The sequence below is a fragment of the Pipistrellus hanaki genome (genome assembly GCF_964339955.1).
Source record: "Pipistrellus hanaki genome assembly, chromosome: 19".
In the NCBI taxonomy this organism is placed as follows: Eukaryota; Metazoa; Chordata; class Mammalia; order Chiroptera; family Vespertilionidae; genus Pipistrellus; species Pipistrellus hanaki.
Genome location: NC_140521.1, coordinates 3,540,828 through 3,568,353, shown reverse-complemented (window position 1 = coordinate 3,568,353; position 27,526 = coordinate 3,540,828). Strand labels below are relative to the sequence as shown.

The 27,526-nt window shown below is 49.9% G+C and overlaps 1 protein-coding gene across 1 annotated transcript in view; it reads left to right on the top strand.

Moving 5' to 3' along the window:
- The window catches only part of ZNRF3 (zinc and ring finger 3), a 125,741-nt gene that overhangs the window by 69,294 nt on the left and 28,921 nt on the right, over positions 1-27,526 (top strand). Inside the window, exon 2 of the mRNA XM_084868143.1 lies at positions 6,418-6,543. Coding sequence (XP_084724269.1) covers positions 6,418-6,543 — 126 coding nt within the window. The remainder of the gene's footprint in view (positions 1-6,417; positions 6,544-27,526) is intronic.

The following is a 27,526-nucleotide window of genomic DNA, read 5'->3' as shown; positions in this document are numbered from 1 at the left end:
TCCTGCACACCTCCCACTGGGGATGTGCCCGCAACCAAGGTACATGCCCTTGACCGGAATCTGCAGGCCGATGCTCTATCTACTGAGCCAAACCAGTTAGGGTGTGACAGGTTTTTCTTTTGATACAGAGGAACCAAATAGGATGGAAGCTGTTCTTGGTTTTTCCCTAAAAGGTGACACCCGCTGTGGGAGAGTCCAGCTTAGTGTCCTGACAACCAGAGCCCTCTGCAAAGAAGTGCTGCCTTCGTCCTCAGGCAGTTCCCACTGGGATGTGTCCAGCCCCCAGCGGCGGCATCCAGCTCCTTTCTGCCCCCATTGCTATGGAGACGGGGGAGAAACCTGCATTCAGGTGCTTTCGGATTCTGGATCCAGAAGAACGTTCAGGCTGTTTGTTCAAGGAGCAAAAGAGCTGTCTGCCGCTTTGTGCACAGAAGAAAGAAAAAAATAACCCCTATGATTCAGGAGAAAAATGGGTGGAGCTATCCTTTTCCATTCCTTCACATAAATTACAAGTCTTGATTCTCGCCACCACACCTTTTAAGGCCTGGGACTGTTGTTTCATATGAAACCCTGTACCAGAGTGACACCCTACCCCGGCCAGCAGCGGCGAGGGGACAAAAGGAAGGAAGTTTCCCGTTTAAATCCCCAGGAATTTTTGGATGAGATAATATTACCGAGTGAAATGTCTCTCCTCCTCTCAGCTCTGTGCTTGGCTCCTGCTGTAACAGTAACCCACTTAGAAGCAGGCGGCCCTTCTGAAGTTATTTTAAACTCTCGGTGGAGTGGAGAGATATTGTAACCTTGGATCAGAGCGCTGCCAGCCCGGGTTTCAGCTTTGCCCTTTCAGACATGCGGAAAGTGCACCGGTATATCTCAAGGATTTCGTCCTGAAAGCTTCTTAAAGAGCTGGTCTTGGTTTCAAAGCTTGGCTTGATGGCCCGTACTCAAGGGAACATAGCTCTGTTTCTGCAGATATTTAACCTTGTCTGACATAGTCCTTTGGCTTTGAAATTCCTGTGGATTATTCCTTTTTCTTTTATTTATTTATTTATTTATTTTTGGTCCATTAGGAAAACGGTTGAAACCATGAGCGTCGACCTCTTTGGGCCCAGAGAAATTTGAAGACGGTCCACGTTCATGTTTCGACATAACACCAGATGTTCGGTACCTGGCATAGATGCCAGGTGTATGCGTTGCTTGTTGTTAGCAATTTGCCCTCGGAAGTGCCAGGAGGGTGCCCAGTGCCTCTTCTAAAGGTTCTGGTATCCGGATGGCTGTGTCTGGGAGGAAATCGGGGGCATCTCAGAATAATCCCCCTGGTTATTGTGTCTGCCCAAGTCCACATCGCACCCTGGTGACACCTGAGAGTTATTTTGGGCCGCGGGGGCGGTGAGGGCTGCTGGTTCTTTCTCGCAGCCTGTCTCCTTGACTCATCCCTGTGCTGTGTCCCCAGCCAGCCCCGGCCCGGAGCAGCACCGCAGACGGAGCCCCCCTCCGGGTGTCCACTGTCTTAGGCGGGGAGCCCGTGGGTCTCTCTGTGGCCTAACAGAGTGCTTTCCCGCAGGACCCGTGGAATCTGCTGGAACACCTGGAGAATGCAGCACATATAAGATTTTTAATCAAAATAATGCATGTCTATGTTTATGAAAAGGCAAAGAGCTCTTCATAATGAAAAAACACGTTTCTCCATTTCACCCTTTGCCATTCCCGATGGCTATTCTCAGAGGCAACTATTTTCAATTATTTAATAGTTTTTAGTCATCTCTGAATATTTCTAAATTTCTGTGAGTGATTTTGAAATAACATGTATGTACTGCTGCTTCCGTCCATGAAACACGTTTTTTGACTTCCTCCTGTGAAGGATGAAGATTTTGTTCTCTTATTCTCTCCCACCCCCTTTCTTTCCTCCCTACTCCCCATCTCTACATCTTTGCATTATACAATAGTTACATCACAATTATTGCTTAGATCAGGGTTTACATTATTATGGCTGTCACTCTTCTCAGCTAACTGGGTCACACGGGCCATACCCTGATTATGGTTTGCAAATTCTGGTGTAATTTTCTGTGTGTTTTTTCTTTTTTTCTGGAGTTAATAATTGTCTCTCCCCACCCCCCCTCACCCCACCCCCATTACTCTAGCTTGCCGTGTAACGGTCACATTTCACATGCTTGTTCAGAACCATAATCTTCTTCTCAGAACTGTGAAACCCACTAGATAATGACTTAGGTTATTGTTGTTGTTTGGGTGGGTGGGTGGGTGGTTGGTTGGTTGGTTGGGTGGGTGGGTGGATGGGTGGGTGGTTGGTTGGTTAGTTGGTTGGCTGGCTGGTTGGTTTAGCCTCTCATGCAGCCCTGGTTGCTGTGGTCCCATTGGGCCTCGTCACCTGGAATTGCCACGGCCTACATCCTGGGAATTCCCTCTCTGGCTCTTCTCTGTTGGCTTTCCCTGTGCCCTGGATCCCAAGCCTGCCTCGTCTTTGTTTATTCTCTTGTTGGTTTTCCTGGAGCTTACAGCAGCTTCCAAGATCAGACATTGGAGGGAAAGGGGGAGGTTTTGCGTTTTAGATCGGGACACCCTCTGGTTTTCCCCTCCTCCGCTGCCCTTCTACAGCGCTGTCTGAGCTTTACAGGTGTTTTTATCCATTTGCACTTTGTGACTTTGCCTCGACTATTCCACCCTTTGAGACCAGATCAGTTCACAAAGGAATGTTTTCATTCTTATGGCTACTTGTGCTTCCCTATAAAGCATTCTGACACACTCCTAACGAGCCCTTGGGAAAAGAGAACTCCAGGGTGTAAATGGTTGGAGGCCTGGGGTGGTGGGCCATTCCAGAGGCTGATATTGTCACCAAGGCAAGCTGACAGAGACCTGAACTATTCAGTATTTGGCAAACGAGTCGAGGAGGTCAGCTACCCTTAAAATGCAGTTGAGGTTAAATGAACAGAACCAGGAGTTTGGGCACCTGGGCATGTAAACGGGAATGAGAAACTCGGGAGAGAAGGAGCTCAGACCTGGAGCTGGGGAGGTGGCGGAGATGGTGAGGGAGATTTCTGATCCTCTGAGATGTGACTTTATTTTGGTGGCCTCTTTGCCCTCCCTGGGAAAATAAACAACCAACGCCAATCAATCACACCCACTGGCACTTTAGAAAAATTCCTTTTGGTCTTTAAGTCTTTGATCTCCATTCAGAAGTCAACACCCTTGACAGGACTGACATTTTGAGCCGCTAACAGTCACCCCAGCAGCAGTGGAAGGTTTGATGGGGACGTCTTGGAGGAGAATGGAGGGCGAGACTGCTGAGGGCAGAGGGCCCGCCGGGAAGGGCAGCGGGGGTACCAGGCCTGCTGAACCCCAGGGCACCAGTAGGTGTGCTTGGGGCTTATGGCGCTCAGATTTCTGCACACCCAGGGACACGCTCTTGAATGGGACCCTGAGTTTTGCTCTGCACAGCATAAGCCTTGGCCTGGTCGGACCTCCTTCCTCCTCACTGTGGCTTGAAAGTGCTGGCTCTGGGCTTTGTCTTCTGCTTCTGCTGCCCTTGGTTTCTGTCCCTGATCTTCCTCCTCCTCCTCCTCCTCCTCTCCCTTCTCCACATCCTGCCCACCCTCCCAGGCCTCCCCTTACCTGCAGCTGCCTCAGCTGGCCCTCCGTCTCCTTCACTCTGTCCCTTATTCTTTGTGTCATGGGTGTTCAGCTTTGGAGTCATGTTTGCTTTAGGTTTATTCCGTCACGCGTGTATGCCTTTCTCAGGGCCGGTGCCATGAAACGGTGCGACCATATTAAACACCAAATGGGCTTATAATCAAAGGGTAGGAAACGCTGGTTTTAATACAGGCTAAAAACCTTTTGTTTTTTTAAACCTTTGGCCTCTGCAGACCTTTAATTTATAGATGTAAATCCCGAATGCCTATGAAGTGTTTCTCAAGTTATTGACTCGGCCAGGAACCTGTTTTTCACCTGACAGGGCCAGCCCTCTGCAGGAGCCTGTCTCCAGAAGGGCTGGGTCACTGGCTTGGGCTCTGGAAGGTAGAAACCACGTCGATCTCCACTGTGGATTCCCCTGTGAGCTGAGGACAGTCGTTTCTGAGGGACGCTTTATTTTTTTATTTAAAAAAGTATTTTTATTGATTTCAGAAAGGACGGGAGAGGGAGAGAGAGAAACATCAATGATGAGAGAGAATCATCAACAGGCTGCCTCTTGCACGCCCCCTACTGGGGATGGAGCCCTCAACCCAGGCATGTGCCCTTGACCAGAATCGAACCCAGGACCCTTCAGTCCACAGATCGAACACTCTATCCACTGAGCCAAACCAGCTAGGGCTAAGGACACTTTTAAAAATCTTTTTTATTATGGTAAAATTGATCCAAAATTTGCCATTTCAAGCATTTTAAAGTATACAGTGCAGAGGCATTGATTACATGAACAGTGTTCTGCGACCATCACCATCCTCTGATTTCACCCCAAAGCAGTCCTTCCTTCCCATCCCCCACCCCACCCCCACCTCAGCAAACACTATCTGCTGGCTTTGTCTATTCTGGATACCTCATGGCGATGAAATCACATAGTACATGATCTTTTGGGTCTGGCTTCTTTGATATCAATACAAGGTCATAGGCTGCATGATATCTCTGCTCCCCCAACACAGCTCTTTACTGTTGGCCAAACCCCATACGTGTGTGAAAGACGAAAAGCAACTGTCCATCCGGAATCCTCCAGATCACGTAGCCAGGCCTCCACTGTCATGGAATACTGTAGGAAAGGGTCAGCAGTGTGGATGGTTGCCACCGCCACGACTTGAACCTAGGGTTTCAGGAAGCTGACCGTGTTGTCTTGGCAAAAACGGCTTTATATCCCTGAACTGCTGCTCTCATCTGTAAAACGAGTGAGGCTTAGGGAGCGTGTATCACTTTCCTATCTGCTGCTAAAACAAGTCACTACAATTTAGTGGTTTAAAGCAATACAAATTTATTCTCTTACTGTTCAGAGTTCCGAAGTAAAAAAAAATGGCTTGGCGGGACAATGTTCCTTCTGGAAGCTCCAGGCAGAAGCCATTTCCGGTCTCTCTCAGCCTCTGGAGGCCCACTGCCTGCGTTCCTTGGCTCATGGCTTCCTCCTTCATCTTCAAAGCCCATTGCTCCATCTCCTCCCTGCGTCCACCATGCCCTTTTTCCTTTATAAGGACCCTCGTGACTGCAGGGGACCCACCCAGTTAATCCAGGATAATATCCCGCCTCAAACTTAATCACATCTATAAATATAACGTCTCCTGGGCCACGTAAGGCAATGTAGTCACAGGTTCCGGGGATTAGGGTGCGATTAGGACGTAAGGGCCATCCATTCCTCTGTCACAGTGGGTTTTCAGGTCTCTTGTATCTCTCATCTGCTATAAAGCTAGACAGATTTCTCCCAGTTATTTAAGGAGCCTGTTCTAGTCTCATTGAGGTCTTGATTAATTATGTTTATGAGGATTTTGTCTCCTCAACTTGTTATGAGGGATTCTAGGGCCTGATTCAACCCAGTGATACATCTGTGAGCGCGAACCTTAGGATCGTTCTGTCTTCACGTTCCCGTGGGCTGCGCTTTTATCAGCAAAACTCGGATGATGTTCCTCTACCTATCTTTGATTTCTGGGCTTTGTAAATTCTGAGAAAGCTTTAAGGCAGGGGTCCTCAAACTTTTTAAAGTGGGGGCCAGATCACGGTCCCTCAGAGAGCTGGAGGGCCGGACTATATGAACTACTAATCCCTACTGTAACACCTCGGCTGCGTTCACTGCCCAAAAAACCTGGCAGGCCGGATCAGAGTCCTCTGCGGGCCGCATGTGGCCCGCGGGCCGTAGTTTGAAGACCCCTGCTTTAAGGCATCTAATCTGTTTCCCAGGAACCAGGATGGCCTTGAAACAGCCTGTCCTTTCTACTGGTGATTCTATCACATTTCTTCCTAGTGGTCCCTCTGTAAATCCGTGTTTCCCGCTCCTCTTGCACAATACGTTGAAGTCAATGCGCTGCTGAGGGTCTAGGGGCCAGATAGTCTTGACTCCTAACCCCACTAGTCTCGTTTGTAACTGCTGCTCAGTGTCACGGTGTCACACAGCAGACCAGATTGACATTTGCACGAGTGCGATGCTTTTCCTTACATCCCAGAGGGTGGTGTCCAACTTGGGTGACCACTTGTGTACAAGACAAGTGAGAAAGCATCCATAAAAGTTGGTTATCGCCGTTTTCTCCCCAGTGCTCAGCTCATTGAGCTGAGATAGGATTCCCCGTGGGTTGAAAAATGTGCGCGCGCGCGCACACACACACACACACACACACACACCCGCCGCCATTTAATTTTAAGCTTTGGGGTTACTTTTGATGGTGGAGCCTGAGAAATACACAGTGTACTGATGTGCTCTTTCCTCTTGTTCCCCAGATGCACCCACTGGGCCTGTGTAATAACAATGACGAAGAGGACTTGTACGAATACGGCTGGGTGGGCGTGGTGAAGCTGGAACAGCCCGAGCTGGACCCGAAACCATGCCTCACCGTCCTGGGCAAGGTAAGGCCCTTCGGATCGCTGCGGCTCCGATTGGCGGTCTCCTCGCTGCCGCTTTCTCGGTCCAGAGAAAACCCTCGCGGGCACTGTGCCTCTTCCCAGGTGGCATCGAGCGGGTGAGCACTAAGACCTGCCTCGAGGCTGCCCGCCGTGGTACCGCAAGCTTGGACTCTGATGGAGACCGGCCGCCTCCATCAGCCCCACATCTCGTCCACTTTGTGGCCTTAGGCGAGTCACTTCCCCTCAAGGACTCTCCCTTCCTCATCTGTGAAATGGGTTGATAATAGAGTCACCACACCTTCCCTTATACCCTGGGGGCCAGTTGTTTCAGAATTCTGAGACTCTGAGGTTTTAGAGAGGTATCCAGGTGTCATCCGCATACATATTTGTGTAGCAAACTTTGTGGGTAGTCACATCCGAGGGTTCCCTAAAATCTCATCGTGTTCAGTCAGGGCCGCTTGGCCTCCAAAATGAGTCCAGGTCCGTTACGTCTGGCCGCCAAGTAAGCTATGGAAAAACTTCGGGTCTCAGGGCTTTTTTTGGTTTCAGAATGGCAGACAGCAATTATGCTCCTGTATTAGAACTTACCTCACAGGATGGCCAGGAGTGGAGCTGAGACACGAGCGTCTAGCACAGAGAAAGCTCTCACACAGGCTTGCTGCCTGCCGCTGGCTGGTGTCGTCCTATATAGAAGCACTAAAAAAGCCTTTCCTTTTTTTTTTTTTATATAAAGCCAAGAATATCAGCATCCCCTCTGACTGCAGTGTGAGATAGAAATACATTTACTTTGGAAAACCATTCATCAGCGATCTTAAAATAGGACAGGCAACAACCTGTTTTAAACCGGATCGTTTTGTGAAAGGGAGAGGTTTGGAGAAAGTTATTAGGATTTTGATTGGAGGGAGGGTGGTATCTCCTAAGGATAGTGTTATTGCCTGGATATTCGTTTTATATTCTCAGAAGCTGCTGTTCTAGGTACTAAGGAGAGACAGCGGGGGTGTGTGTGTGTGTGTGTGTGTGTGTGTGTGTGTGTGTGTGGCAGTCCTGGGCTCCTGACGATTTTCTTGGGAGGTCCAGGCAGAAGAAAGCTTTTCCCAGCCTTAAAGCTATCCCACCCAATGTCGCCTGGAAGACTTCTGGCCCCGGAGACCCCCCTGGGTCCCGTCTGTGATATTTGCCTCCCACCTGTCTTCTGAGGAGCGTCTTCGCACTTGTCGAGCTCCGGTGCCCCTTTTATAGGGGCGGGAGTTAGCGTCTGTTCGGTTTATCGCTCACAAAGCTGAACTGAGGTGCCGGGGGAGGCCCAGCCCTGATGCTCAGTCATTTGCATAGTTGGCCAGCGCTGCCTGATGATGCCGGGAGAACAGTGACCCCCCTTGAGAATATTCTAATGTTTTCCTAGGAGGAATGCCAGCCACATCCAAAGGCTGTAGGAACAGTGCCTTCCTTGTAGGCAGTATGCTCCTAATAGAGCATTTTCTCCTTTCCTTGGGCTGCTGCTATGCGGGTCTCAGCAGCTTGTCCTATTATTATTATTATTATTATTATTATTATTATTATTTGCCCCAGTTTGGTGGGACTCCGCCTTTGTGTTTGTTGTGTCTGTAAATGGGTTGGACCTGGACTCCCCGGGACACCCCCCCGCCCCCTTCTCCCGTTGTTTCTCCCGCGCCCAGAGAGGCATGTGAGGTTTGGCCCGCAGGCCTGTGGGGCCAGGGCGCAGGAAAACCCAGATGTATATCGAACCATTAAGCACTTGTCGGGCTCATTCACTCACCAAATATTTATTGAATGCAGGGGCCCAGAAACTGGGCGCGTGGTTCTACCTGCTTCCAGGCAGCGGGCCTCCCTCACCCCACACACACTCCGTGTTCCTGTTGGGAAGGTTGTACGGTGGCCAGACGGTGTTTACATGTGGTTAGTTACCAAAGTTTGGCTTACCACCCAGAGGTAAAACCATTAGCAAAAATGCTTGGGCAAGACAGCCTCGCATTTGTTTCAAACCCGGGTTGGTGTAGGAGGTGTGAAAAGGCAGGCATCTCAATCTCTCCCTTTCTCTCCTCCCTTCCCCTCTCTTATTCTCTCTTTCATCTTCTCCTTAAAGCGTAGTTATCCTCCACTTTATTACCTCTGCTAACTGTTGGGTTTCTTTTTCTGGTCCCCCAAGGGCAGTGGCAAGAGATGAGGGGAAAGACATCTCAGTGGCAGCCTGGTGTCCTGCAGATGGCACCGTCTTTTTGTCATTTCTTGGCTTCGTGGCTCTGGCAAGGAGGTGGGCAGTGGAGAGAGAGGCGCGGAAGGAGAAACAGCCAAGTCAGTGTGAGGGTGGGGGGCGGGACTTCTCTGCATGGGTGTTGAGACTTGTTAAAAGCACAGAAGGGAGAATGTCTTTGAGGCATTCGGTGGAAAAGCCTGGTGGGGGAACAGGTGAGGGACAGGCACAAACCCCTCCTCTCCCGCCCCCTTACCCCCTCATCACCCACCCGCCCACAGAAAACGCCATGGGGCGAAGAGTTGGAATAAGAGAGGAATGTCCTAAATTAAAAAAAAAAAAAACACGTAACTGCCTCTCCAGGAGTTCAAATAAAGTTTCGTTTTAAAAGCAAAAGACGTAAACTCATCACCTTGGTTTATTGCTGGGCGCTTTTGAACTCCTCGGAGAGGAACACTGTAAACTCTGGAGAAAGGAGTGATTTATGATCCCTTCCTCCTGTCTTTTTGATTCTGTAGGAGGCGGAGCAGACAGTAGGATCAGCTAGGGAGGAGGGTTGGGGTGAGCGTGACCCCCCCCTGGGGCAAATCTTAGCTTTTGGGGGCCTCTTTTTCTCTGAATGCGGTGAGGCTGTTCTAGGCTCCTTGCTCTTTTAACATTCTGAGCCTCTGTATCATATTTAAAACCTCCCCTTACTATTCCAGTGTGGGGAGATTCTAATTGTAGCAGTGAAAGACAGATGTCGTTACCTGTGACAATTTAAGTCCTAGGAAATGAAAATAGAATAAAGCTGACAGTTCCTAGTAGCTTGCTATTGAGAGTCAGGCTCGTACACCATCCGCACAGCGCAGGAGCCTGTGTCTGTGACCGTCAACCTCGTGAGAGTCGTGGCAGGAGACTCACAGAATCTGCTGGAGTTCCTAACAGCCCAGGTTTCATAAACTGAGGCAGAGTACCCCCATACACACACACACACACACACACACACACACACACACCTTCATGCCCCAACTTTGGAGTCTTGGGGAGGATTTTGAAAGACAGGATGGTCAACAGCTATGGACTGGGCTCTTTCTTGGACAGAGAGGAAGTTAATGAAAAGACAAGGCAGGGAATTTTTTAAAAATATATTTTTATTTTTTTTTTTTTTTTTTACAGAGAGGAAGGGAGAGGGATGGAGAGTTAGAAATATCGATGAGAGAGAAACATCAGTCAGCCGCCTCCTGTACACACCCTACTGGGGATGTGCTCGGAACCAAGGCACATGACCTTGACCGGAATCAAACCTGGGACCTTTCAGTCCGCAGGCCGATGCTCTATCCACTGAGCCAAACCAGTCAGGGCGAGGCAGGGAGTTTTAAGTCACAGAGATCCAGCTTTGGCTGAGTGACCTTGGGCCTTCCTCTCGGGCCTTCCTCTTCTCGTTGGGGCTTATGCGGGTTTTGTTGTGGTGGGCGGGGAGGGGGACTTTGCAAGATGCTGGTGGAGCGCCTAGCACAGAGCCTGGCTCAGGGTCAGTGCCCGGTGAGAGGGTAAAAGCAGCCATCATGGTGGGCTGTTCGCCATGAGCTAGAGTGTTGTATGCAGGGTGCCTCCTCTCGTTGTCAGGCTAGCTCTGAGGTTGCGGCCACATCCCCATTTTGCAGAATAGAAACTGAGTCCCAGAGGTGCTGATCACATAGCATAGGATTGAAATCTCCCAAGTAGCTAAGGGGAGGTCTGGGATTAAGGCTGTCCTACTACCTCCTCAGTGCGCTCTGAAGAGTCAGATCCTCTTGCCCTGCGCTGAGGGCCGGTCCTGGCACACACCAGGCTGGAGGGGCCGGGCGGGTTTTACAGAGAGGCGCTCACGTGCCAGGGCGGGATGTGGGAATGATCTCCAGGATCGGGGCAGAGAGAGAGGGAGCAGCGAGCTCTCCAAGGGGCATTGGAAGTTGCTGGGGGAAGAGGAGGCTTCAGATTGAGGAGCCTTCATCTCCTAGGCAGCTGGGAGCCACCGGAGGTTCCTGACAGGAGCACGGGCGCCATAGAGGAAACTCTCACAGGGCAGTGGCAGCCGGGCGAGGTGGGGAGGGGGAGGGTCAGGTGACTCTCTGCTGCTGGACGTTTTCAGGAACAGAATGGGCCCAGACGTCAGTTCTTTTAAAGGCTTTGATGAGGCCCAAGCCAATGACATTGTCAAGGACACCTCTTGTTTGCCTTCGAGACGCCCCAGCCTCTCCCTCTGGCCTCTTTCGGTGTGAAACATAGAGACGGGCGAGCTGGTTTGAAATCCTGGCTCTTCTGATGAGCAGCCGGAAACCTGGGGATGAGGGGCTGACAGAGAATTGAACCCTTATGCTCATTTTCACTTCATCAGCCCGCATCCAGCTCTCAAAATGTCTCGGGAACTTCTTCCCAAAGCATGAATAAAGACGCTGGCAACCAAAATGACTGGAAGACAGAAAGCAGCGTCAGAGGGATTTTATTTTTTCAGGCCGGTTGTGAGGAGAGGGGAACACGTAATGGTTAACACTTGGATTTAGACATCAAACTAACCCGAGTTAATAAACCTCACTTCCGGCCCTGCGAGCTGTGGGACCCGGGGCAGCCGCTGAACCTCTCTCCCCTAATGGGGATCAAGCCCACAACCCAGGCACGTGCCCTTGACCGGAATCGAACCCGGGACCCTTCAGTCCGCAGGCTGATGCTCTACCCACTGAGCCACACCAGCCGGGACTCCTCAGTCTCTTTTAGCATTAAAGTGGCATTACTTAAGGAGTCAGTCCACAGAGGCAGAAAATAGACTGGTGGCTGCCAGGGCCTTGTGTGTTGGAGATGGGTGGTGGCGGCGGTTGCACAGCAGTGTGAATGTACTTAATGCTGCTGAACTAGACCCTTAAACACGGTATAGACATGCAGGGGCGGCGTGTTGCTCCCTGTCTCCTGCCCTCCCAGGCCCAGGACACATTTGGCAGTGTCTGGAGAGAGACATTTTTGGTTTTCACACAGAAATATCCAGGAGGTGGTGGGGGGTGCTACTGGCATCTCGTAGGCAGAGGCCAGAGATACTGCTCAACAGAGATCAGCCCCTCACAACAAAGACATATCTGGCTCCACATGCAGTAGTGTCTCTGCTGAGAAACTCGGTCCTCCCAGGACATACAAGTTCCATCTTCCTAAGGAAACCTACATTCCACTCCTTTCCTCCTTCACTCCCTCCTCTGCCCACTGCCCTCCTGTATAATGGCAGGTTCGAGGCATCCTTTGTGGTATGCTCTGTTGAAATGCATGATCAGTGTTAGAGCATGTCTGAGTAGTGCAATGAGCCCAGGTCTTGGAGTCATAGGGCCTAGAAGCAAATGGAAATTGTTCTCTTTTGGTATTAGCTGGGTAACTTTGGGCCAGTTAGTCTCTCTTTGCTTTCCCTTCTCTCTAGCCCCCTCGGTAAAGATAGTGTGATCGTTAATGTATGTCAGGTTCATGGAACGAATGTGTTGATAATCAGTAAATAGCAATTTCCTCCCCTCTGTAAGCAGACTGCTGTAAGCAGATGGAAACCCCTTTTCTAAGGTGAGCTGAGGCAGGATTCTTGTCGGAGAGGACGGTTAGAAGGCTCCTCGGATTTATTTTAAGGCGCCCTTGGGTACATGCTCCCCATATTTGGTTAAAAAGGAAAGCAGGAAAGGAGCCCGGGAGGAATCAGACCAGGAGGAAGAGGTCGGCATGCTGAGAATGGAAAAAGCCGTGGGGAATACCGGTTTTCTCCGAAGGCCGTGCGTCGGATTGGAAATCACACACGTTTCGTTAGACCCTCTTGGTTAAAAAGCTGCTTTTTAAAACGTATTTTTATTAGATCCGAGACATTCTCAGCTATAAAAGGCTGACCAGAGCCATTACTTGAAATTCACGGAGAGACGTAAGGGAGTTTTTAAGACAGAGTGAGTGAGAAGATCACATAATGTCTCCCAGCTCAAAGAGCGCAGGCTGCTGGCCCACAACCTTCCTCTGGCCCTTGTCCCGCCAGCTGAACCGGAGCAAGGACCGCAGGGAGGCCGCCCAGGAAACGGCCTGGCAGGGATAGGCTAAGGGGGAAAACCCATCACAGAGAGCTAATGGCCCTGTCTACTTCTGAGCGACCGTTTTAAAGTATGAAAGGCGCCGAAACAGGTTTGGCTCAGGGGATAGAGCATCCGCCTGCGGATTGAAGGGTCCCAGGTTCGATTCCGGTCAAGGGCAGGTACCTTGGTTGCGGGCACATCCCCATTGGGGTGTGTGCAGGAGGCAGCTGATCAATGTTTCTCTCTCATTGATGTTTCTAACTCTTTATCCCTCTCCCTTTCTCTCTGTGAAAAATCAATAAAATATCATGGTCGCACGTCCAGTACCAGTTCCGAATCGCATACCCAAAGACAAGCCCCACGGCCCCATCTTATCTCTGTTTCAGACCGAGGAGCCCTGCTCACCCCCGGCCATGTGCAAGGATTAACCCAAATGAGCAAGTGGGCAGTGACTTGAGTGCGCTTTGGCCATGACCATGGCATTTTAGATTTGGGGGGCTTCACCATTAACTGTGTGGTTCATTGGTTCCCTGTCTGCCAAGCCCCGGGAAGACCTGCAGGTTTGACCAAGCACATCTTGAAGGACCTGAGTGGCACTGGATAGGAGAGTGGCACACCCCCAGGCTGGGCAGAGATTCCCGCTGGGGGTGGGTACGCCGGCCAGATCCTGAGTGCCATCCGTGGTCACAGGGTCCCCTCCATCTGCAGACAGATGGGATTGCTTTTCCTTGTCCTGTCTTTCGCGCCTGTTTCCTTTCCCAAAAGGCCCACATTTTATTTGAGAAAAGGTACCCGTCGGCGTCGGCGATCTTGTTTTCCAAATCAAACATTGGGCTGTGTGCTCTGACGAGTGCTTTTTGCGCTCTGTTCTAAGTTTGAGGCCGTCTAAACAATTCCCCTGGGATACTGAAATGCTTTAAATTCCCCGTCATTTTTGCTACTCATAAAAATGAGAAAAGCACTGCAGCACATTCCAATTGTCCTAAGCACTGCTGGGTAAAATGAAGAGCCAGCCAGCCCTAAGAATGTGGCAAAAAAGAAAAGGAAAGAAGTGCCTATCTTTTTAAAATATATTTTATTGATTTTGTACAGAGAGGAAGAGAGGGACAGAGAGTTAGAAACATCGATGAGAGAGAGTCATCGATCAGCTGCCTCCTGCACAACCCCTACTGGGGATATGCCCGCAACCAAGGTACATGCCCTTGACCGGAATCGAACCCGGGACCTTTTAGCCCCCAAGCCGACGCTCTATCCACTGAGCCACACCTGTTTCGGCAGAAGTGCCTATCTTTTGGGATGTGCTCAGGCCCTTGGCCTTCGCTGTTACACGTTAACCTGTTGCTGATAGATTTGCACAACGAACCTCAGGGAGAAGAATGTAGAATGTGCAAGGCACTTTGTTATCGTGGCTTGATTTTTAGAAATGGAATTTCAAAGTGGTTAGCTTCAAAAGGTTGTTTTTTGTTTTGTTTTGTTTTGTTTTGTAAATAATAGGTGGTGGTTTTTTTAAAAATGAGTTATTTTCTTTTTTCCCTTTTTTAGAAGCTTCAATTGATAAGAATCTTAGCATTTTTAAAACCCCTAATTTGAAGGGTTACCCAATTTTTCTTAAGTGTGTAAGCAATATAATGGTTTTTACCACCATCCTTATATTTCTGGTACCAACAGTGCCTAACACATATAGCGCAGGCACTCGGTATTTGTTGCACAAAACAATTAATTATGGAGAATTTGAACATAGAAAGAAAACGCTACCTTTAATTCTACATCATTAACTCAAGTGATGTCCATTTGGTTTTTTCCCTTCCAGTCATCTTCCCTGGATCATATTTCTAATGTAATTATTAAGAAGGTATAAATGTCTACTTCGATTATAGAGAGAGGAAGGGAGGGAGAGAGAGAGAGAGAAACATCAATTTGTTGTTCTACTGATTTACGCATTCATTGATTGACTCTTGTATGTGCCCCACAACTTTGGCGTACCAGGATGCTTCTCTAAACGACTGAGGACCCAGCCAGGGCCTGCTCTGCCTTTTCAGACTTACTAACATATCCTACTCATTTTACCGGTTGGATGCTATTTCATAATCTAGAATTGGATGGCTGCCTAATATGATAAATAATTTAGTTGACCATTCTCCCCAGGGTTCAATATTGACAAATAAGCCAAACTGAAACCTTTCTTTAAGTACGATGGGTTTTTGGGGGTTTCTTTTTTCTTTTTGAATTATTCCCTATGGTAATAGTTTAGGAAATTATAGATCTTAAGGATATGAACTTTATTGTGATTCTATTTATTGTGTTTCAGCCAAGATCTGAAACAGCCAGAGTAATTTTTCTTGCAAAGGTTTGCGGATGAGCACCTGACCAGGCCTTCTCCTCAGAAGGGTGTCTGGGTGGCTTTGGGGTGCGGGTCATTGGCCAGGATGCTGTGCTCCTGAGAACAGCACCCACAGCGGTGCAGGGACCTTCCACTCAGTTCTCCCCACAAACCACAGCCGTCTGCAGAGTCTGGCTTTGGGCCCCTCGGCGGCAGGTGTGTGCTTCGGGGAGCTCCTGGCAGAATCGGGAGCGGACCGGTGCACGTGGCCAGGGTCATGGTTGTGCAGTGGCTTCATGCTTCCTAGACCCGAGACTGTTTTCCCAGCTTTTCTTCATGTCAGAAGCACTGAGAAAGGGAAAAACATTTTTTTACACTTGTTTCTGGTCGGTTCTATCATTTGGAGTTCACCGAAAACCCTGCAAATACTGTGTGTTGGTTAAGCACCCATTTTTCCTGGGATATAGCCTTTACTCTGCTGACATTTCAGTGCAGTGGCTTTTACATCACAATTGTGTTAAAATAAATAAATGCAGCCCTGGCGGTTTGGCTCAGTGGATAGAGCGTCGGCCTGGGGACTCAAGGAGTCCCAGGTTCGATTCCCGTTGGGGGCGTGTGCCGTGGTTGCGGGCACATACCCAGTGGTGGGGAGGGTGTGTGTGCAGGAGGCAGCTGATCGATGCTTCTCTCTCATTGATGTTTCTGGCTCTCTATCCTTCTCCCTTCCTCTCTGTAAAAAAAAATCAATAAAATATACTAAAACAAATAAATAAATAATTGCAGTTGGCTACCACTCAGAATTTTTACTTGGCATGGAAATGGACTCTTCCCTAAAGGTGAACATAGAATCAGTTTGTTTTGCAAAAAGATTACCTGTGGCATTGCTTTCAACCATCCACGCTGCCCTGCGAACCCCCCTTCTCCCTCTCTATCCCCCCCACCCCTCCAAAAAAAAAGAGGTGAATGCAGCATACACCCATCTCTTAAGAAGTGGCTGTGTTCTGGAAAGCTGCCTCTCTCACCAGGCCCCCGCCCTCCTTATTCCTCTGTGCTATTGTCATCTTTGCCGAGGTTGGGCTCTCTCCTGTGAATACAAGAAAATAAGAAAATTGCCTGTTTTCGGCAGCGCAGGTGTGTTTCAGAGATTTAGAGTTAAGAAGTCAAGTAAATATTTTGGCAGCCCAACAAAGGTAAGAGGGAGAACGCACCTAATGGGCTTCTCGAATTACAGGCCTGTCCAAACACCGCCTCCCTCAAGAGCCGCTGGTGAAGGTCAAAGCCCGCCTGCTCCGCGGTGGCAGGGAGGCCGGGCCCGGGAAGCGGGCTCGATGCTCGCACCGGTCCTGGCCCCGTGCCCAGCAGGACACTGTCGGACTTTGAGAGAAAAAGATACTCATCCGTAAGTGGAAGAGCCCTCTTCCTTAGCAGGCCCTAATCACATCGCTTCCTCTTCCTCGCTGAAAAAAGGTCCCAGAGAGCTTTCTCTTTCACCGGCACCTTGGAGAAATGGGGCCCAGTAGCTCAGGTGACTTTGTTAGTGGGAGAGTCTGGATGGAGCTTCCGCCAGGGATGGTAGTCTTCTGGGCTTAGGATCTTGGCATGCAAGTGTACCCCGAGCAGGCCAGACTAGGCGGCTTCTCTGTTGCCTGGTTTTAGAACAGAGACGTCCCAGCCCTAACCGGTGTGGCTCAGTGGATAGAGCATCGGCCTGTGGACTGACGGGTCCCAGGCTCAATTCCGGTCAAGGGCATGTGCCTTGGTTGCAGGCACATCCCCAGTTGGGGGCGTGTAGGAGGTGGCTGATCGATGTTTCTCTCTCATCAACGTTTCTGACTCTATCCCTCTCCTTTCTTCTCTGTAAAAAAAAAAATCAATAAAATATATTTTTAAAAAGAAAAAAAAGAACAGACGTCCCAGAAAAAGGGAGTTCTGACCTACTAGTGGCACGTCTCCGTTCCAACTGCGCTTTGTGTCTCTTCTGACAGAGGCAGACATGAAAGTGCCACTCTTCCCTGCCCTCCCCCGTGGCTTCCCCTGGATCTCCGAGGCAGGGCCTCCGAGGAGGAGGGCGGGCGGGTGCAGGCGGCGGGGCGGGAGGAGGGAGGAGGGAGGAGGGAGGAGGGCGGCGGCTCCTTTGATCACCTCCCGCCTGGTTCCAGGCCCCGCCGCCAGCAGGCCAGCCAAAAGCCGGGCTCCACTGATCTGATGAGGTGCTGAATAGGACCCGAGGGGCAGCGAGGGAGCGGGAAGAAAGGCCGGGAATGAAAGGGGAACCCTGTGAACCTGCTCAGCCTCACGGCCCGGATTTTCCTACCAGGGAGTCGCTCAGTTCCTGCCAGCCCGGGCCGCCTGCCCCGCGCCCCGGCCCCTCCTGTCTCCGGTGTTCAGACCCCGTGTGTGTTTTGTGTTTGAATCACGGGCTGCCGTCCCTGGTTCTCAGGCTGGGAACCCACTGCGCCTGTTTCCATGGTCACTGGGAAGCGCTCAGCGCCATGTGCTTCAAAGGGAACCTTTCCCCTGCCTGCCCCAGGCCGCCCACAATAAGCGGCTCCTCCGAGCCAGCCTCTGCCCCTGGCTCGCCAGGAGGAAACCCTGCCTCTGCTGGGCGGGGCTGCGGACCCTCAGACACCGCCTTTCAGGGGAGCGTGTGGGTGTGCGCAGAGCGCGGGCACACAGGTGCACACGTGGCAGATGCGTCTCACCTGCCCCTTGCAGAGTGAGGTGGGATGCTGGGGTTATAGGGACGCTGGGGTTATAGGTTGGTGAGAGAGTTTGGGGGCCTTTCTGAAACTGAAGAAAAGAGCAAGGAGCCAAAACCGGTTTGGCTCGGTGGATAGAGCGTCTGCCTGCAGACTCAAGGGTCCCAGGTTCGATTCCAGTCAAGGGCATGTATGTTGGTTGCGGGCACATCCCCAGTGGGGGGTGTGCAGGAGGCAGCTCCTCGATGTTTCTGACTCTATTCCTCTCCCTTCCTCTCTGTAAAAAAAAAACAATAAAATATATATATATATTTTTTTTTTTTTTAAAAAGAGCAAGCAGCCAGGACCGGTTTGGCTCAATGGATAGAGCGTCGGCTTGGGGACTGAAAGGTCCCGGGTTCGATTCCGGTCAGGGGCATGTACCTTGGCTGCGGGCATATTCCCAGTGGGGGGTGTGCAAGAGGCAGCTGATCGATGACTCTCTCTCATCGATGTTTCTGACTCTCTATCTCTCTCCCTTCCTCTCTGTACAAAAATCAATAAAATATATTTAAAAAAAAAAAAAAAGAGAGAGCAAGCAAAACCGCAGCTCCTTACAGGAATAAAGAGGAGGGAAAGAGAAAGGAAGAAGAATACTGGGACTGGGGAAGGCAGTGGGATCCGGAGGCCATGTGCCATTTTCTCAGCTAGACCTGTCCTCTGGGCCAGCAGAGAATGGGATTGAGGCGGGCGGCACTGTTCCTGGCCCAGGCGCTGGGGGAGCGAGGGTAGCTGGCATCTGCTCGCGCCTCCAGGGCCACGAATGCCCGAGCCATTGCCCACCCGATTGGCGATTGACGTTTGTCTTCGCTTGTTGAGTAACGCAGAGGAACGGAACCTGGACAGACAGCATTCGTGGCTTGATGAACTCAGAAGGCTGCTACGTGACGATGCTGGAATGAAAGATCACTGCCCTTTGAAGAGCTTACGTTTTAGATGCCAAGCCTGGCCCCTCTGCTTGGAGCTTAAGGTGATAGTTTCTGCCTGGGGGTTACGGAACTAGAGAGCATGTTCGATATTTCTTCAGTAAATTTGCTACCAGTCTCTACTTTTGTAATATTTTGATTACATCTTCTCCTGTTCTGTTGCTCATTTGACACTGGTATACAAACTCTGCTTCCTTCCTTCCTTGTACAAAACTATCTGAAATGGCACCTCTCTTGTATGCTCATACGGCGAGGAAGGCCATATGAGGATGGCACAATTTCTCTGAATTCAGTGATGCTATCACCGCTGTGTCCCACTTGGTGGGCAGAGGACTGGCTCCAAATTATATTCTTTTTAAAATATATATATTTTATTGATTTTTACAGAGAGGAAGGGAAAGGGATAGAGAGTTAGAAACATCGATGAGGAAAAAAAAATCCATCAGCTGCCTCCTGCACACCTACCACTGGGGATGTGCCCGCAACCAAGGTACATGCCCTTGACTGGAATCGAACCCGGGACCCCCCCTAGTCCGCAGGCCGACGCTCTATCCATTGAGCCAAACAGGTTAGGGCTCCAAATTGTATTCTCACTAGTGGGACTTGAAGACCCTGAACTAGTTAGCGTCTGGCCAGGACATTGTGGCCACGTGTCTGAGTGTGGAGTCCTCTGAGGAGGAGTTTGCCCATTGCTCGGCTTACGCTTTGGAGAAAGACTTCCAAGTGTTTTGCCCATTTTTAAATTGAGTTGTTTGCTCCTTTGGTGTTGAGTTGTCGGAGCTCTTTATACATTCTGGATATTAATCCCTTATCTGATACATTAATGCCTTATCTGATTTACCAATATTGTCTTTATCCCGTGGGTCCCCTTTTACTCTGACTAAATTAAAACAAAAGTTTTTGATCTTGATGAAGTTAACTTCTCTCTCTTTTTTCTTTCCGACGTCTCTTTTTCCCTGGTTTTGTGTTTGCACCTTAATTCATCTCCATCTAGCATACGCAAGATTATACAAACATACCTTAACTGTTCAGTCCGGCTTATCATTTACCGTTGTCCCGAGAATTCCCGAGAATTCCCGAGAATTCCCGAAAGCAAGAGAAATCTTGCTTCGCGGGCCAGGCTCTTGGGGACCCGGTCTGTTAGATGTGCTGTGATAGATACAAAGAACAATAAGGAACCGCCCAGAAGGTGCCCTGGGCTGGCCGCAGGGGGCCAGCAAGCTGACCGCCCCATTCTGCGGCCAACCTCTCGCCAACGGGGAGCCCTGTCCGCCTCCGTGGCCAGCTGCCACCGGCCCCACGGTGTGAATGGCGAGGAAGTGGGGCCGGGGGCTGGCCGGGCTCCAGGATGCAGCCTCTGCTGGCATGGGACCAGGCAGAGGGGGGGGACACACTCTTGTGAGAGAAATAATGCGAGCTCCAAAACCTATAATTCCCAAGTTGTTTTTTTTTTTAAAAGATTTTTCAACCAAACTGTGCTTTTATCTTTGAATTCTGAATGGAAGATTGTTCGCACAGCTAAGCGGCCGCCGAGGCCAGGCCAGAGAAAACAATGTGCAGCGGCCCTCCTCCGAGTAACCAGAAACTGTTGGCTCCGAGGAACCCGGCCGGCCGGGGAACCAACCTGCTGGGAGGCGTTTTCCGAGTAACTCCGAGCAACGGCCTGAATGTAAATCCTCCCGCTGGGGAATGGCACTTTGGCAAATGAAGACCCTAATTAGAGATGGAAGGGTTTCTGTTTTGTTTTTTCTTTAATCCTTACCCCGGGGCCTTTGCAGGGCCGCCATGTCTCTGCTTGTGTGCAAAGAAATTTCCAGCTCCTCTTTGTAACAAGATCCTCTTTTGGGAAAGAAGCAACAAGCTGACAATGTGGGCCCACCGCAGCCAGGGGGACCCTGCCGCCGGCCTAACCCAAAAACAAAGAGCTCCGTCCAGGCCAGAGGGTCTGGGGCACCTGGACTGGCCCGTTCGTTGGAAGTTGTTGGCCAATTTGGGATCTCATGCGCCTCCCCGCCCCCCCTAACCTCTCACCCCTCCGCCCCACGAGACACTCGAATCCATGCTTAGACTGCAAGGAAAGTTGCTTGAAGTCCCCAAGGAGGACAGAGTGTGAGCACAATGCAGAGCAGAGCAGTAAGAGAACTGCAGCTCTGAGGCGCCAAGGCCAAGGTTGAGTTTGAAAAGGGACCCTCTTACCCCTCCAGCCTTCCACACGGTTCTTTCTTGGCCTGTCCGATCTGGACAGTGCAACGGGCTGTGTGTTGTTGTTGTTTTTCTTTTCCAATTGGTCTCAGTTCTCAGAATATCCAGAAGCATCCCATGTGTGGAGAACCTGCACGTACCAGTTTTGTTCTGACATGGGTACTTCATCAGCTCCCCCAGGTTCCCTTAGGGCCTTAGCATGGACGATCTCGCTCATTTTCATTTCTCTTTGGTCCTAGAAAGACACCAAGTGAGCAGTGTTCTTGGGGCCCCAAGTTCTTCTCTGAGGCATCTGTCATCCTTCGTGTTGGCAACTGTGAAAAGGCTCGTGGGAATTTTGTGTTTCTGGGTATTTTGTGTGCCGTCGAGGCTGTTGACTTAGCAGGGAGGGGCAGGATGCTTGTGCCCAAATGACTTCAAACCTCGGGAGAAGTTACACGTTTTCGAGGCAGCTCTAGAAAGGATGCTTCTGGATGGCTGCGCCATGCTGAGACCGGGCTGGGCTCTGTCCAGTAGAGTCTTCTGGAATGTTCACAGCTCCGTGAGCTGGTGGGCACCCTGCTTTAAAATGAGTGCACCGAGTCTTGGGAGAAGAGACGTAGCTGCAGCCACCACACGTAGCTCTGTCCAGGCCCCACATTCACGTCAGACCTGCTCCTTCTGATCCCCCTCCATTCTCCTTGGCACGTCAGCTCTGTCCTTGGAGCTAGAAGTTCAGCCTGCAAATAGTGGTGTCCCACGGAATCATATGCAGAAGGACAGGCTGGCCAATCCTAACCCACAGTCCACCCGCCGCTGGTGAGAAGCCCAGTGCTGCCCGAGAGCTCCCGTTCCCGGTGGCCACACGCCGCTGGGCGTGTCCTCTGCGTTTATTTCCCAGAAGTCCCCGGCCGGCTCATGCTTTCTGAAGTCGGGTTTCAGGGAATCCCGAGATGTTTTCTTGCTCAGCTCTGTGCTTGTGGTCAGGCTGCTGCAGCTTCTGAGAGTAACAGCGGCCCAATCTGTTGGCTGCCCGGCAAAAAGATGGCTCTGGCTGGTCACTGTCCCTGTCCCAGCATCTCATTCTTGGTTTAATTTTCAGTGGGGCTCGGAGGAACAACTTCAAGTTATTAGGAAACAGGTGGATCTGAGAGTAAAAAGAAAATGTGAATTTTTAGTTGATCCTTTTAAAAGGATAAGACAAAAACAACAACAACAAAAAAACCCTTACCAATAGGTCCTTGATTTACTAGTACTCTGTTCTTTGAGAAGTATGGTTCTTAATGGCAAGGTATAGTAGCAACTTTACTTTTGTGGTTATAAAAAAAAAATCTTTGCTAATATACACTCTTAGTCAACGTTGTATCAAACTGAAATTGGAGGTGGTGCTGGGGTATTCTGATAATTTGCATGTCAGCCTGCACTTTGACCTATCAACAGCTTGTATCGTGACCTGATAAACTTCTAATGACCGTGAGTTTGGAAAGAGGCTCGGATGTCAGGAACCAAATTTATGACAGATTTTTAGATTCTTTCGGAGGCCGTAAGCTGACACTATGGAGTACACGGAACAGTACTAGGTTTATGACGATGCTGCTTTATTTCCTACATTGGCATGAGGGACTGGGCGGAGGGGTCTGGGGGGCCTGGTTTGCAGTGGGCACCGTTCTCTGATGTAAACAGCCAGGAGTATCACCGAATATTGGTGGTAGCTTTCCAGCGCGGCCGAGCGTTGTTAAAAATGTGAAAAATATCCCCGTGCTCAGAAAAAAACAGAAACTGTGCAGAAGTCTTAGGAGTCTTCATATTGTTCCCTAAATATCTTTCCCCTGTATTTTTCCTCTGCCCTGGTCATTTCCATGTTGCCCTAAAGTCACAGATATCCCAAGTGCTGCCATGGTAACAGTGAGGATCCTAGCCAAAACCTTGCCCCCAGGAAGAGCTGAGAAATGTCTTATAAACACTGTTGTTTTTCTTGCTTTGGGGTTGTGCCTCCCCTCCCCCATTTTATTTTATTTTAATATGTTATTATTGATTTCAGACAGGAAGGGAGAGGGAGAGAGATAGAAACATCGACGATGAGAGAGAATCATTGATCGGCTGCCTCTTGCACGCCCCACACTGGCCCACAACCAAGGTACATGCCCTTGACCGGAATCGAACCTGGGACCTTTCAGTCCACAGGCCAACACTCTATCCACTGAGCCAAACTGGTTAGGGCATGACAATTGCTTTTAAACCCTCTGAAAGTTATAGAATATGCTGTGTGATATAAAAGGATGCATATACAGAACCTTTATTCTAATAATTGCTAACACTTACCACTTGGTGTTTTATAACGCTTAGTTGTAGCCTAAGAAATCCGAAGATTAATGGAAATCAGGTCTCAGGGTATTATTGCTTCGGGTTAATATGCTTCCTTCTTTCCCTCCCAGCGGCTTTAAGAAGGGAAGGAGGCCGGGGTGTAGGGGAGGGGAGGGTGATGAAAACCAAAGCCGCTTTGGCTGATGAGGTTGTATTTTATACTCCAAACTAAATAATGTTGCAAGAGGTCAGCTGGTCATTACTTAAAGGTCGTTGTCACAGTTCACGGGAGCTTCCCAGTGCGTTGACCTGTTGTTCCCTGGAGAATCTGGAGACCAGATGAATGAAGCATCCTGCCGGCCCACGGCGGGTGCGCTGGGAGGGTGAGGCGGGATCTGCCCACCTCAGGAAGGCGGTGTGGAGCGGGTCACCGTGGGCGAGAGAACTTTCTCATTAGGAAAAGTGAACGGGAAAGCAAGGCTTTGCCGGGGCCAGGGGTGGCCGCTCTAGTCAACAAAAGGTTCTGCTGGAACCTACTTCCTTCGTTCTACTGAGTGGAGTCTTGCTAACACTGAATAATTACAGCAGGAAAAGCCCCAATGAGGCAAACCTTTCCCTTGTGAGGGTTAATTTAAGGGTTCAGTTTAATGGGACCTGAGATAGAGCTTGAATTTAGGGATTTTTTGCAAATTACCTGTTGGAGGCAATGGAAACAGATGCGGGTTTGTTCCTTGATACGCGAGGGACCTCTTCGTGTTTAAGAGTGATTACTGATGAACGGGGCGGGGGTTTCAAATGAGACGTTTTCATCTCCTGATGAGAGAGCTTGCCCCAGCAGAGTGGAGGGGGTGCTGGCTTATGTTGGGGTGAGCTGTGGGCGGAGGGGGGCCGCTGTGTCTCAGAGCACTGTGACGGAGGGTTTAGGAGAGCAATGAAGGCAGAAGGCAGAACCTAAGCAAGGAGGTGTTTGTGTGCCTTCATTTTTCACAAATGGGGCGACCGGGTGGTTGGGGCACACAGTGCTCAGAGGCAGACAGCAGGAGGGCAGGTACCCGCGGTAAAAGGAGTCCAAACTAAGGTGAGTTCTGAACGTGAAGGAAAGGGGTTGGGGAGTTGATCTGAAAAGGGCAGGAGGGTAGCTGGGCAGTATGTGTGGGATGAACTGGAAAAGAATGGAGGCAGAGAAACCTCATGTGCTACAAGGTGGCAGGGATGCGAAGGGAGGGCCTACCTGAGAGTGGTCCATTACGGAGGGAGAATTGAGCAAAGTGGAGGGGGGTTGGGGGGGGGGAGGGCTGTGAGAGGAAGGAAAGAAGACTTGGGTTTCTGGATTAGCATGATGGCCGTTCCGTTAATCTGAGACAACTAACATTGCTTTGAGAGGCACTTGATGACTGGTTTTGGTTGCATTGGATCGTTGGATCAGAGCCCTGGAATTCAGGGAAGGGGTACGGCTGGAGATGAAGGTTGGGAACTCATTAGGTGGGAATGTGTAGTCAAACCAAGAGTCTGAATGAGCTTGACTGGGAAGAGAGAGGGGACCAGCACAGGACTTGAAGGGATGATGAGAGGGGAAAGCCAATAAAAGAGACAGAGGGAGAGTTAAGGAGAGAGAGATGTAAATAGGCCATCAGTGTATGGAAATTTCCAGAGGCAAACAGTGAGTGAGTGGGACCGTGTGAGAGTCCGCAAAGGGAAGCGGAACATCCGAGAGAGAGAGAGAGAAGGGAAGCAGACTGGTGGGCACACAGCAGTGTTAACGGGACTCGGGGGCAGCACAGAGGACAGCCCAGGTGAGGTAGCATTGACCTTGAGCATTCAGCCAGCACAGGTGTGTAACAAACTGCCGAGAAGCACAGTGTTTTAAAATCAGCAATAGCTTTCATTAGTTCGTGATTCTGCGAGTCTGGACCCCCTGGGCTGACTTCTGTGTCTGTCCTTAGTGTCTGGGGCCTCGCTTGAAGCAGTTGTGCCCTCTCTGCATGTGGTCGCTCAGCATCCAGAAGGGCTGAGAGAGGAAGGGAAGAAGACAGGTTTCTGGATTAGCATGATGGCCCGGGCTTTTTCACCGGGTAGCTTCGGGGTTCCCAGCAGCGAAAGAGGCCAAACCCAAGGCACAGGACAAGCTCAGGCCCCTGCGTGCATCCTATTTGCTGATGAGCCATTGGCCAGAGTGAGTCACATGACCAAACAGATTCAGAGGCTTTAGAACATAAACTCCACCCCTTGATGGGAGGAGCCAGAAAGTATCCTGGCCTCTTCTCCCAATCTACTCTGACAGGTGTGAATTTCTTGTTCCACTTGGCAGGAGAAGCCATGTGATTCTTTTTTATTATTATTAAATATATTTTATTGATTTTTTTACAGAGAGGAAGGGAGAGGGATAGAGAGTTAGAAACATCGATGAGAGAGAAACATCGACTAGCTGCCTCCTGCACACCCCCAAGGTACATGCCCTTGACCGGAATCGAACCTGGGACCTTCCAGCCCGTAGGCTGATGCTCTATCCACTGAGCCAAACCAGTTTCGGCGGCCATGTGATTCTTTAGATCAATTGTGTAACTCTCCATGGAGCCAGGAAAAATGGAAGATCACAATGGAGCAGTTTAAATTATGAAGACCCAGATAATGGTGGAGAGGTTGTTGCAGTTCTGCTCCGAATGAAAGCTGAAAGGAGGTCAGGGGAAAGCAGCGCCACTTGTATTCAGGAGATCAGGCTAAAGCAATTACTACAGACATCGATACACCCGGTCAAAACGCAACGCTGAGCCCCCTCTCAAAGCAGCATTGTCTGCCTGGCAGCCATCAACACCTCTTCCTGCCGTTACTCATTTAAGACGAGACTCGTAGCTGCTATTAATTGGTACCTACCGATGCCAAGCACTTATATCGGTGAACCATTTGATCTCCTCGGGAGCCTTAGGAAGTCCTGTCACTATCCGGGTTCTGCAGAGGAGCAAACTGAGGATCAGACCGGTAGCGACTTGCCCAAGGGCACCTATGTCGTACTAGATCTAGGAATTCTAAAAAATCCCTTGGGCCACTGGGGTCCCTGACTATGGGCAGCAGTAGCAATGGCACAGACACGTGCGCACACAGCCCCTCGGCAATCCTGACCACCCTCAGGTGGATGTAATATTCTCTGGGGCATGCCAACCTTGGAGGGCTACTTGCTTCTCAGAGTCTTTGCAGGCTCCGTATCGCTGGTCCAGCTTTCCCGTTCATCCGGGTTTACTGAGAATGGACTTGTGTCGGGATATTGAGGTGGTTTGAGATATCAGAAGGCGGTATTGTCTTGCTCAATCTGGACTATTTGTAAAATGGGCTTGAGAATTTTCCTAGTATATGAACTAAAATTCACAGCATTCGTTTATTTATGTCATAAAAATTGTGCTTCTAAGCGATCAGAGCAATAATGGGAAGAGAGTATTTGTGGATTCTCCCCCACCCCTGTTTGTTTGTTTTTTAAGTTCTGTATTGAAGTATAATAGATAATAAACACCATATTTAAAGTGTACAATTTGATAATCTCTCTCCCTCTCTCTCTCTCCCTCTCTCTCTCTCTCTCTCTCTCTCTCTCTCTCTCTCTCTCTCACACACACACACATTCACACACACACACACACACACACTGCACACACGCACATACACATCATGAACTTTCCATCACTCTAAAAAAAGTTCCCTCAAGTGCCTTTCAGGGCCCCCCCCCCCCCTTTGTCCCTCACCAATCTCCAGACAACCATTATCTGCCTTCTCCTACTGTAGTTTGAATTTTATAGTCTCGTATAAATGAAATTATACAATATCTGCTCTTTAATCTGGCTCCTTTACTCAGCATAATGACTTTGCGATTCCTCCATGTTGGTTGTATCAGTAGTTTATTCCTTTCTAAATAAGAAAAGGGAGCGCTGCTTCTTTTACTCTGAACCGGGGCCAGGACTATTGAAGTTACCTACAAAATTGTACATTAACCAACTAATGCCAGTGATGAGTTAATCTGTAACTTCATCTGTTAGCTGTTAACATGACCCCCCAACCTCACCTCCTCCTGACTGTCAGACCCTGATCCTGGGCACACTTCCCCTCGAAGCTGAAAACAAAGTTGGGGTCTTGGGCTCCTAGTATTTCTAAGTCTTCGTCGGTCCCTGCCCACCTTCATACCTGAATGTATGACAGGGCTGTGTATGTGATGTGTTCATGACAGGGCTGTGTATGTGATGATACGACCTGCAGAATAGCAGGGGCTGGGCGCTCGGCTTCAG